We start from the raw sequence: 12,726 nt of genomic DNA, 5'->3' as shown, positions 1-12,726 counted from the left end.
AAAGAAAATTCTGCTGTGTGAAAATATATAACTTTTTGTAAAAAGATGAACGCCACACAACCTCTATATACAACGTCAAATTTGTTTGTAAATCCAGATTTTTATATTGAAGTCTTTTAAAATTATGGCGCCTTCCTTCCTCGATGTGGGGAATTTTCTCGACAGTCTGGTCTAATATGAGTTTTCACAAAACGAATTAGCCTCCTTTCCTTAACAAAATTGAACAAGACTTCGTTTTACACACCCTTTTCTAAACATGATATAATGTTTCAAAGATTTCGAAGATTTATTTTCTAAACACCCAGAAAAACTTTAATTTACTACGATTGGAAATACTTCTAAATGTAAAAGCTCTTGAATTATCGTTTTTTTTTTTGTATTTATATAGAGGTAAATAATAATTTTGCTGGCATACAGTCAGTGTACCATAGCTCATAAAATAAGTAATATTTCCTAGATAATATCCATCTAGAAAATGTGTTAGATCACAATATTTTATTATTACTGACATAGACTTTCGACTGCCAGAAAGAACAAGGGGAAACTAAAATTCATAATATCTTTCACATGTTTTTACTCTGTATTTTAACACAGAAACATGAAGAGCATCCACAATATTCATATACTAAAACAAGTACCTTTATGTTGAAATGCATTCATTCATTCACATAGTCAGTCTCATTCATTCATTTTGAAATGACGATATGTACAGAGGGCGACTGACGAGGAAAACTATGATGACTATGATGTTAGTTGCTTGTTATTTTGTTGGTACTAAAACAATGACTATCAGTTGCAGCTTTGTTTTATGCAAGGACAAGGATGTATAATCCATTATAGTAGTGGTGCGAGAAGGACTAAAAGCTGCTAGCACCCTTTAATATTGTTAACTTCTCTTTGAGTACAATGTGGTTATCATTCTCAAGCCATTCGTCTTGATTTTGCGCCACACCAAAAGTCAATTCATGCCGATAAAAGAACCAGATACCAAATTTTCCTATTTACATTTGGATCTTGTGGGACCTCTTCCTTCCAGTGAGGGTTATCGATATATCCTCACTGTTGTCGATCGTTTTTCGCGTTGGGTTGAGGCGATTCCACTCAAAAATGCTACATCGGAAGAAATTATTGATACCTTGATCGCATCCTGGTTCTCGCGTTATGGTCTGCCTATGCGTATCACCACTGATCAAGGCTCACAATTTCGATCTCGTATGTGGAATGATTTTTTGTCAAGTCTGGGAATTAAGCACATTTCGTCGACTGCTTATCACCCAATCAGCAACGGGATTGTCGAACGTTTCATTCGGACTGTCAAGACATCCCTTGCTTGCTGCAAAAAAAATAATAACTGGCACAAAATTCTTCCATGGGTTATGTTAAATTTACACTCCTCGGTAAGGGAGGATATTGGTTTTTCATCTGCTGAGATTTTGTATGGAACAGAAATTCGACTTCCATATAATTTCTTTGGAGATGTGACTGATATACATCGTTCTGTTTTTGAATCCACAAAAGAATTGAAAAACAGAATGATCAACGCTAAATTCTTTTTCACTAAACGGTTCGTAAACAAAAATGTTTATTTACCAAAAGATTTGGCCAAAACAAAAAAGGTTTATATTCGAGAAGATTGTGTCAAACCTCCTTTAACTTGTAATTATAGAGGACCTTACTCTATAATACAAAAATTTTCAAAATATTTTGTTGTTGACGTCAACAACAAACCAACTTCCATTAGTATAGATCGACTCAAACCAGCATACTATTTGGATAGTTAATTTCATTTATTATTATTTATTTATTTTTGTTAAATATTGTAGTGGAAAATAATATATTGTTTCAAAATTTTGTGATATTTCTTTTAAATATCAATCATTTTTTAATTCAAAACAATATATTATTTTTCATTTTCTTTAATTGTTCAATTTTTCATTTTATCATTAATTTTTTTTCCCCTGGCCAAAAACAATAATTATCAATAATTACATTTTCTTTTCTTATTCACAAGTTAAAATGTCTCTATTTTCTTCCAAATTAGATTTAAAAAAATTTTTTTTTCCAATTCTGAAATTGTTTTTGGTCCGTTTTTTTTTTTAATGCAGATTTTTTTTGTTTTTTCAAAGTTATCTCACTATGTTTAGATTTTTTTCTTTTTTTGGGGGGGAGTAGATGTAGCGGACGCATCTTTCCGTTGACTATTAATTATTCAATTATAATTAATAGACGAGGAAGGCTGTGACGATGCATTTACCATAACGACATAAATTGTATAAACATCCATTCGATTAATAAATTCTTAACTTTGAGTTTGATTTATTATTTCTTGCGCGTCTTTCAGCAGAAGGTTCAAGTGAAGTCTTCATAATTTCAAATTATTCTGTCTTTATTAATCATTTTGCTCGTAAACAAAACAGTTCAGTAAATGTCCGATCCAAATGATAAACAAAATGATAGTCAGTCAGTCATGGGGACTCTCGACGGGAGGAGGAAGTTAATGTAATGAGGCCGATTTTGAAAATCTTCAGTTTTACATATTTCCACGGTTTCAAGGCCGCAATATCCGAACCAAACCTTTTCAATGTGATGTCTGTGTGTGTGTGCCTCGATATCTCGCGAACAAGTTATGATATTAGCACTGAGCTTATTCCACGCTTAATTGCTTATTAAAGAACTGAAAGAGTTTTCAGCAGAATTTGTTGGGCCGTTTTTTAATGGTAATAAGAAAACTGAAAAAAACTGAATAAACAGGATCTGTAAAGTGGATAAAACACATCATTTATCTATCGCGATCATTATCCATCATAAGCTGCAGTACATGTTCGAAAAATAATTTATGAAAGCTAACAAGACCTTTTTTTTATGTTTTTTACCCTTTTGGGAAGTCGTGTGGACTACAGGGCTCACACACACACGACTTCAGTACCACACCGACTATGTACTGTCAATTTACAATATTTATTTTTTAATTAATTATAGTATGAATAATTAAAAATTCATGGTTTATAAATTGAAATTATTTACGGATGTATAAAACGCCATCTATGAACAGTAAACAGAAGTTACCAAATATCAGAATCACTTAGTTAATAGTTAATTACACAGCTTTAATAATTATAAAATCTCACTGCAATTCTAATTTAAAATCTCATTACAATTTGGTTCCAATAGAAAAATTCATAAAGACCCGTTTATTTAAACCATACTATATTTACTAAAACATAAACAGCAAATAATAGAATTGATAATAGCTAGGAGCAACCAAATACAATATTCCTCAACTAAAATGAGGGAATGTGTTATGGCTAATACGTTGATGTATTTAGTTAGATTACGATGAGCGAAATGCACAACGCTCTCGTAACAATAATTATTGTATTTAGTTTCAAGGTAGAAAGGTGTGAGTTAAAAGCAGGTAGGAAGAATTGTACTCGAAAATGAAACCTGCATACAAATGGTTAGTTTATTATTGCACAGGGTATTTTTATAAATATGTATCGCAAACTTTAGAAATTGATTCTCTTAGCAAATTTACGAAAATTGCTCATTTATACATTTTGAAGTATTATTTATCTAGCCTGTTTTTTTTCCTAAGCGGTACATTTTTAGACCCTGAGTCTATTTTTCGCCTTTATCCACAAAGTTTCCAAAAGTTTTCAAAGTTTTATTAACAAAGTTTCCAAAAATCACAAAATATTTCTAGGTCATCGAGCTTTTTATTATTATGTTATCGTTCAAAGGTGGCTGGAAAAATGATGAATCATATTTATTCATTTCAATTGGATATTTCTATTTCAAAAAATCTAGAGAGTTTGATAAAAACCCATCAAAAATATTTAGACAATCTTGTAATTTACAATAATACCATAAAAATATAAGTTTGTCGATGATATTCGTTATGTGCGTAGTCATGGTAGGGACAATAAAATCGATGCCAGCGCTACCAGTGAACAATTTTGGAGTTAAAGGGGGCTGTTATGACTAATTTGCAATTCTTTACATGTTAATTTTATAGAAAATGTCAAATTAAAATTATTGAAAAACACTAATTAATTAAACTTAATGCATTAAAAATTGTGAAAATAAGAAATTAAATTGAACAAATATTATTTTTCAAATGTAAATTATCATAATTATTTATTTAAATTTGTGAAACAATAATATTAAATTTTCAATTTAAATTTTAGTATTATTTTTAGACTTTGACATAAATTTCAAGCAACTTAACCTACTGTTTACTACATTATTTATTTTCTAGCATTACACTTACTTGTTTTTGGTTCATTTAACTAGTGAAAAAAATGACACAATCACTGTAAAATTGTCACATATTTTTATGTAAATTTTTTTTATTATTACAAATAATATTTATTTATATTTTTGTCTCTTGCTATAGGCATACATATAAAAACATACTCTGACAGCCTCCCGTAGTTCATGTTTTGTGTGGCGCTGCAGTCACACTCGAAGCGAATAACAACAAAATTTTATTTTAATTATTAAGCTCATCGAATATCCATCATTTGATGAACATAGACGACTATAGTTGGAGTATTGATGATTGAAGAGCGATATCTATATTATCAAATTTATAAGCATCATTTGCACACAATATATTATATACTTTTGTAGTTGGGTGGTATTGTAAAGCTAAAAATAACACATGAATTAACTACAAAGGATATTTTTTTTTGTTGGAGGCAAAGAGAAGTGCTCGCCAGGAAATTTTGCGGTAATTAAATTTAATAGGTGTTTGTGGAACTTTCGCAACGTTTCATCATGAAAATTCAAATAGTTTTATTTTGGATAATCAACCGAAAAATTAGTCAGAGTTTAATTGACAATAAATTAGGCCATTTTGACTGTTTTAAAGAATTAGACATGCTGCGTATAAATTAAGACGTTTGGAAATTCATGTTTAAACTCCATTATATATAATAAAAAAATAGTAATTAACATTAATAATATTCTTCACATTTTTTTTAGGGTGTTTGAAATATTTTCATTTTTCACATTTTTTTTTCTATTTTCGTTGTTATTTTTAACTGTGGAAATGTTTAAATAATTAATAGTATATTATTATCATATAACTTTTACCACACTATGAAAATGATTTGTATGGACAAGGAAATAGTGTATTTTCATGTTTTACAAACATAATTTTCCTTTTTTTTAGCGTATATACGTTACCGTTACGTAGGTACACTATCACATGAAGTTTGTTTATAAATTATTCAACCTCAGTAAATTATGTTGTGTTTAGTTTAGTATATAAAAAAAAACACTCTCTTTGTGAATCATTTAAACGTTTGGTATCGATTGACAAACTTTTACTTCTATGTACAACCATATAACTAAAGTATGTGTTATTTTCGATAATAATAGAATATCAGAAAAGTGTTTTGTCTGATTTATTTCTACCGCAACTAATGTTTTTCATGGAATTGACTTTATCTTAATCGCAACCCTCACCAAAACCTTGACTTATCATGATTGCTCATACTTAGACTCCTCGGTCCAGCAAGAAAATCTACAAGTCAGCCTTTCTTTGACGATCTCTCCAACCTGAAGTCCTTTGACGCCAAAGCACTCCTACTGTTCCTAAACAGCTTCAAATATTCATGGAGCAGGGATCGGGGAAGGGTGAACTCTAACCTAACCTAACGAATATCCCCATAAAAGAAGAAACTCTTGCGTCTCATTCTCGCAGTTTCTTACTATCCCCTTAGCTCTCGTGCCTGTTGGGCATCGGATCAAAAAATGGAAAAGGACTTTTCTTCTAAAAATTTTATTTTCTACTTGATGCAACAAGGGCCTCTGTTACTCCTGGAACACCCTGTATAATTATCACTGTAGCAAATATATAACTCTTCTATAGTTAGGTAAAAATAATCGATATATGTAATCAATGAGTCTCACAAACTAATTTCAAATAACACATCAAATAATGAAATGATACTTGATGTTAAAATAAAAATGAATTGAGTTTCGTGTAATCACTAACGAACTTGCATATTGAAAAATAACAGCTGAAATTGACAGATAGAGAGGAAAAACTGTAATAAGATGAAATGGTTTGATGATTAAGATGGTGAGGTTTGTCAGTTGATGTATAACTAACGAGGTAATTTTAAAATTGACAGCTTCTAATTACCTACCATCATTTCAGTTTTTTTTTCCCATTTTACTTATTCCAAATGGTTTTATAACTTTATTTTAAAAATGAAAATACAACGAGCCTGCATAATCAATTGCAGAAATGTTTTTTGTTCTTAAAGGTTAAACAGAGTAGGTTGTTTTGTAAAAATAATTGACTGATTATATTTAATAAGTATATACAGTATATTTTATACCCTTCAATATATTTTTTGTTAGAAAAGTATTTCCTTTGTAGTTTTTCGTACTCTTTTATTAAAAAACCTAAGAAATAATGACCATTAAAAATGAAATATTAAAAAAAATATTCGACAGTTTTCTTATTTAGACTAGTCAAAATCCTGCTGCTGAAATAAAATATTTTAGAAATCTTATATAATTAAGTTGCTTTTCATTTTTCTACTTTTGATCTTAAGAAATTTTTATCCTTAAGGACGTTCACCGGACGAGTGTTTTTTCATACACTCATTTCATTGGGGACGTCTTTAGAAAATCATTTAAAACAATTCTTCAATTTTCTCGAAAATGACGATAAATATGAATGAAAATTTCAAATATCATATTTTTATAAAATTTAATTTTCTGCAACTTTTTTTTTTATATTTTTTATCTCTTTGGAGTTGAAAAAAGTTGATTCGAAGATAGGGAACCTAAAAGCAATAAATATCAAGATTTTTGTTAGTATGTGAGTTTCAATTACCCAACGACTACTCTGATTTTTTAACAACCTTTAAAGGATTACGTGAAATTTTATATCAAAAGTAATTTTTATTGATTAATAAATAAGGCCGATGTATGTGAAGCCCTTGAACGGTATTTGTATAAAACTAATTAGGAAATAGTCGGTAATAATATGATTGTGAATGTTTTTAAAGGGATGTAATATTTAACAGATTGAGTGAGGGTGTTTATAGTTCAATAATATAGTTACAGATAAATAAATATACCAAGATTATAATAGTTAGATACAGTTATACAGCAGTTACAATACTATCAGCTAACTACAAAGTATTATAGCGCATTGAAAATCAATGATAAGGAGTCGATATACTATTTTTTCGATATTTAATACTTGGTTTATATAACAATTAGTTTTAATATAATATTTCGACTTTCGATAAATCTTTTATAAATCTTAACACAGTGTTAGTATTTTTTATATAAAATTCTCTTTCAAAGACAAGCTTTCAATTAGTAGAATTTCCTAGAAATGTTAAGCATAAATGATTAGATTAGACTATATTAGCCATTGTTTCCTACTAAACGATTTGACCAACAAAATTCGGGATAGAGCTATCAATGCAGACATGAAATAAATCTAAATTTTTTTTTCTTAAAACTATGTTCTTTATTCATATCTTATTACAACCATTTTGATACCATGCATATATGTAATATGGAAGGTATACTAAGTTTAGTCGCAAGTTTGTAACGCTTAAAAATATTGATGCTATGAACAAAATTTTGGTATAGGTGTTTATAAAATCATCTAATTAGTCCATTTTCGGTCTGTCCATCTGTCTGCCAACACGATAACTCAAAAACGAAAAAAAATATCAAGCTGAAATTTTTATAGCCCATATGGGGTGACCGAGCATTTTGCCGAAGACCGAACCTTGGGCGATCCTCGGTTACCGTTGATTTGCCGAAGTTCGGCTAATACCGTGGCGCCAGAGACAATTTTCTCTATAGAGAGTATACTCGAGTCACGGCTGCCGTTCGTATGCCTAACCTTACTTTTATTACCATGATTTTACTACTTTTTGATTCTCTTGGTTTTATTGTTAAAGTATTATGCATAAGTTGAACTTATAAATTTTTTTGAAACCGTAAAAAATAACGTCAAAATTTATATATTTTTTAAACATTGGATGTTGTTTTACAAGAAAAATTTTTTCCAATGAATAATAAGAATGACATATTTCTGGAGTTCCTAGGACCTAGATAAGAGTAAAAAAATTAAGTTGTTTAACAAAATTTATGTTTTTTATTTTGCTATTTTAAAATAGCTTATCTTTGGTATCTTTATCTAGTGTATTTAATACTTCAAAAATAAATACAACTGGCAATTTAGGTTAATTCAGTAGATTGGTAATCATACGGTAAATGGACAACCGAACATCGGCCATAAGCTGGTAATGTGCTCAGCCGGAATTTGGCCGAGGCTCGGAAGCTCGGCCACCGATATTGGCCGATGCACTGCCCAGTGGTGAAACCCCATATGGGAGTGTACGCAGGACGTAAAAAGTGAGGTCGAGTTCGTGAATGAGCAACATAGGTCAATTGGGTCTTTGGTCCGTAGGAAACATCTTATAAACCGTTAGAGATAAAACATAAGCTTAAATATAATAAATATTTCTTATAAAAAAATAACCAAGTTTTGTTTGAAACATTTTTTCGTAAACATCACTGTTTACCCGTGAGGGCGCAAATTAGGCGTAAATTGTATAGTATGTTTTATATGGTGATATCAGTTATTTATGTGTGACATGCATGTTTGTGTAATGTGATAGAGTAATCATTTGTCTGTGCTTCCAAATTGATTTTTTTAAATATTATGAAAACATGATTTATTAAATAGAGGCATTAGATATACATGATTTATGTGAAATTTCCAAAACTATTCCCAATAAATTTACAAGCCACATAATATATCACATATATAATATGTCAATTGTTTTAAACAATATTATAATAATGAAAATATAAATACATGACTAATAATGAATGTTCATCGTAATATACTTACTCCCTTCATAGTACATAGTCTGATCCCCTGCTGGCTGAATTATATATTCAGACTGTCAAAAACAAAACCATTGTTTGCGATAAGTTTTCACAATCACGTGTTTGTTTGTTTGACTATGATTTTAATCATAATCATATGGTAGCATATAGAAAATCGACAAAATCAAATATATTTGTAACGATAATATTTGCAAAATAAAATTAATTTTGAAGGGCGGATATCGGCTTAATATTAAATAATTTTGAAATAAATGTCTGAAGCCATGCACGGAACACTACTTCCATGTGACCATGAAGAAGAGCACTAATCTTAGAGTTCGTAGATTGAATCCCTAATTATGTTCTGCAAGGTCTCACCTTCGTATGAATCTAAGACCTGACGTGTTTTAATAGACGTTGATCAAACAATAATACTATTTGCAATAAATTTTCTATAGCTTTATACGAGCGCAACGAGCTCCACTGTCGAAGACTTCAGCCGAACTGAAGGCCGAAGGCATGTCCAAGAGATAGAAGTAAAATTTGTGTTTAGTGGGTGGACTACGCAGGGGTTGGGCTTGCAGGTGGGGTTAACAGAATTAGTGGGCGGGCTAAGCATAGTATATATTAATGAATTGGAACTGACGGTTTATTAAGATTGTAATAATCGCTGACCAATAGTTACAAATTAAATAAATTGTAAGTGAAACGAAGTTCTAGTAAATTATAAATATACAAAATTTGATTAGAGAATTGAAAAAAAATACACCCGGGCCAGGACTCGAACCCGGACTATTTGGATTCATGTCAAGCGCCCTACCAATTATAGTAGAGTGAAATTACGCCTTGTGTATGGATTAAAAGTTCGAGCAACGAAACTTTGGGGTTTTTCTTTTCACATCAAAATAAGTATTTTTTGAAATTTTTTACTTTCGCGGAGTGGTGCAACATGTCTAACCAACAAAATGGCGTCAAAAATGGAATTTTTTTCAGAAATTTTATCATTTTTATTTTATATTCGCAAAAGGAGACATCGGTGCATATCCAAATTTGGTAGGTTTGTAGTCAATGTTAAGAACTACTCCTCATATTTTTTGGGGGGGCTTTCGTCTCTTCCCCTCCCAGTTATATATATATGTATACATACATATGGTAAAACAGTTTATTTGACTGTAACATGAAAAATATTTGATTGATTTTAATGAAACTAATATCAATAGTAGGTTTTATTACTTACAACTTTCGGTTAAAATTTTAGCGAAATCCGTTAAATAGTTCGGCCAAAATTTCCAATTTAGTGAATTGTTTAAAATGGCTGCCATTTTATGCCATTTTGTCCTAAGGGGAAAGGGGTGTATGAAATAAATGTATTTTAAAAGATTTTAAAAAGAGGTCAAAATAGTTTTAAATGCTAAAGTAACTCAAAACTTTAGATGTTTTTATTAATATATCACTTTTTAAAACATCCACCCCTCCCCCTCCCACTTTCATATTTTTTGCAAATTAAGAATTTTTATGACGTATAAAGGGGTTTTTGGGGTCGCTAATCTCGAATTTTTAGCCAAATGAGTACACACCCTAAAAATATTACCATTTTTTTGATAATCTTATGCAAAATTCGATATCAGCGACCCCAAAAACCCCTTTATACGTCATAAAAATTCTTAATTTGCAAAAAATATGAAAGTGGGAGGGGGAGGGGTGGATGTTTTAAAAAGTGATATATTAATAAAAACATCTAAAGTTTTGAGTTACTTTAGCATTTAAAACTATTTTGACCTCTTTTTAAAATCTTTTAAAATACATTTATTTCATACACCCCTTTCCCCTAATAGCGCGCTGGTTAAAACTTAAAAATTTTGTTTTAAACGGAATAAACCTTTCTGAAAAATAGTTTTCTGAAGCCAAAGCAAAAAACACTCCCCAAAGCCAGTCCATACACCCCCCAAACAATTATTTCCAGAAAGTGTTAAATTTTCCGTTTTTCGCAAAATATGGATCAAGGAGTCATTTTACGGGTATGCAACTTAAACAATTTTTAAAAAAATTTAACCCCGTAGGACAAAATGGCATAAAATGGCAGCCATTTTAAACAATTCACTAAATTGGAAATTTTGGCCGAACTATTTAACGGATTTCGCTAAAATTTTAACCGAAAGTTGTAAGTAATAAAACCTACTATTGATATTAGTTTCATTAAAATCAGTCAAATATTTTTCAAGTTACAGTCAAATAAACTGTTTTACCATATGTATGTATACATATATATATAACTGGGAGGGGAAGAGACGAAAGCCCCCTAAAAAAATATGAGGAGTAGTTCTTAACGTTGACTACAAACCTACCAAATTTGGATATGCACCGATGCCTCCTCTTGCGAATATAAAATAAAAATGATAAAATTTCTGAAAAAAATTCCATTTTTGACGCCATTTTGTTGGTTAGACATGTTGCACCACTCCGCGAAAGTAAAAAATTTCAAAAAATACTTATTTTGATGTGAAAAGAAAAACCCCAAAGTTTCGTTGCTCGAACTTTTAATCCATATAACAGCCTTTTTTTGCTTAGATTTACTCCAGTATTAGGCTATTTCAGTTCTAGACACAGAGTACAATTTTTTCAAATAATTGAATTTTTATTTTTACTTTGTTTATTCACTTATTTATTATTATTACTTTTTGTTTTTGTTAAACTTTTAATCATGTATACGATATTTATTTACATCATGGTCTCTCGATTATAACTGATAATTTTTAATATGATATGTACAGCGTTAACTTAATACTGACAAATATCTTATCTAGTAATCTTAATTAAAGAGAATTGAAAAAAATACACTCGAAAAAAATAAACAATTTGATTAAATTTGCATAAAATCAATCTTATCTAACCATTTTTAATGTATATTTTAATTTTGTTACAGAATGGAAGAATCTGTTCGCGCTATGTTGGCATACAAAAGTCGAGCTGAGCAATTGAAACAAGAAAAAGCATCTTTGACACTAGCGTTTGAGGTAAGCATTGATTTAATTTTCACAAATTGATTCAATATAATTTGAAATTAATGTATACAAGTGCATAAGGCAAATAAGTATCTGCTTCTAATTGTTCTGATACCTATTTAGATGGGTTATCAGATCGATTTAGTGGTTCAAACCATAGGAACAGGCACCTAAGATAATATAGGTTATTACACCGAACTGTTTACCAATCGAAATTGGGATCAGAAGAAAAATAATTTAATTACGAAAAGAATGGTATAAGCCAGCCTGCGAAAACCGTTACGCAAAAAATTGTAGACGTGTTCAAATCAATAAAATTTCATAAAAAAATATGTCTCATCTGGTTATCAGATAGGTTATAGGTGATAGGTCGATAACCAGATGAGATCTGGTTATCGACCCTACACTGTCTTCTGTACTATAATAAAATATGTTCAATGAGAATTCTTATTCGTAGTAAAATAACACAACCTAACTAAATGGAAAATTCATAGAATTCAAAGAATTTTTAATTGTAAAAATATGTATATCATATTGTTATGTCTTCTTTATCTCCAACAAATATTTTTCATATTTATTAATTTTTTTTCTACTTTTTTTTTGCATTTTATTTGTATAATCAATATTTCCCCAAAAAAAAAAAAAACAGAAAGATTACAAAAGGGGATGGATATTTTGAACAAATGAGGGTAGATATATTAACTTTAGGTATATGATACTTTTTTTTTTTAAAGAATATATAAATATACTTGATTTTTAAAAAACAGACGATGGTTTTTCATTCCCTTATTTATTATTTGCAAACACAAGTTCAGTGGTTTGATTTTTACAATAAAGACTT

The 12,726-nt window shown here is 29.9% G+C and overlaps 1 protein-coding gene across 2 annotated transcripts in view; it reads left to right on the top strand.

The window, feature by feature from the left end:
• LOC123295728 overlaps positions 1 to 12,726 on the top strand; it is a 512,151-nt gene that overhangs the window by 473,062 nt on the left and 26,363 nt on the right. For both annotated transcript variants that reach the window (XM_044877164.1, XM_044877165.1), the window contains exon 5: positions 11,807 to 11,897. In XM_044877164.1, coding sequence (XP_044733099.1) covers positions 11,807 to 11,897 — 91 coding nt within the window. The remainder of the gene's footprint in view (positions 1 to 11,806; positions 11,898 to 12,726) is intronic.

This window comes from Chrysoperla carnea, chromosome 3 (assembly GCF_905475395.1).
Source record: "Chrysoperla carnea chromosome 3, inChrCarn1.1, whole genome shotgun sequence".
NCBI classification, from domain to species: Eukaryota; Metazoa; Arthropoda; class Insecta; order Neuroptera; family Chrysopidae; genus Chrysoperla; species Chrysoperla carnea.
This window is presented reverse-complemented; position numbering and strand designations above follow the sequence as displayed.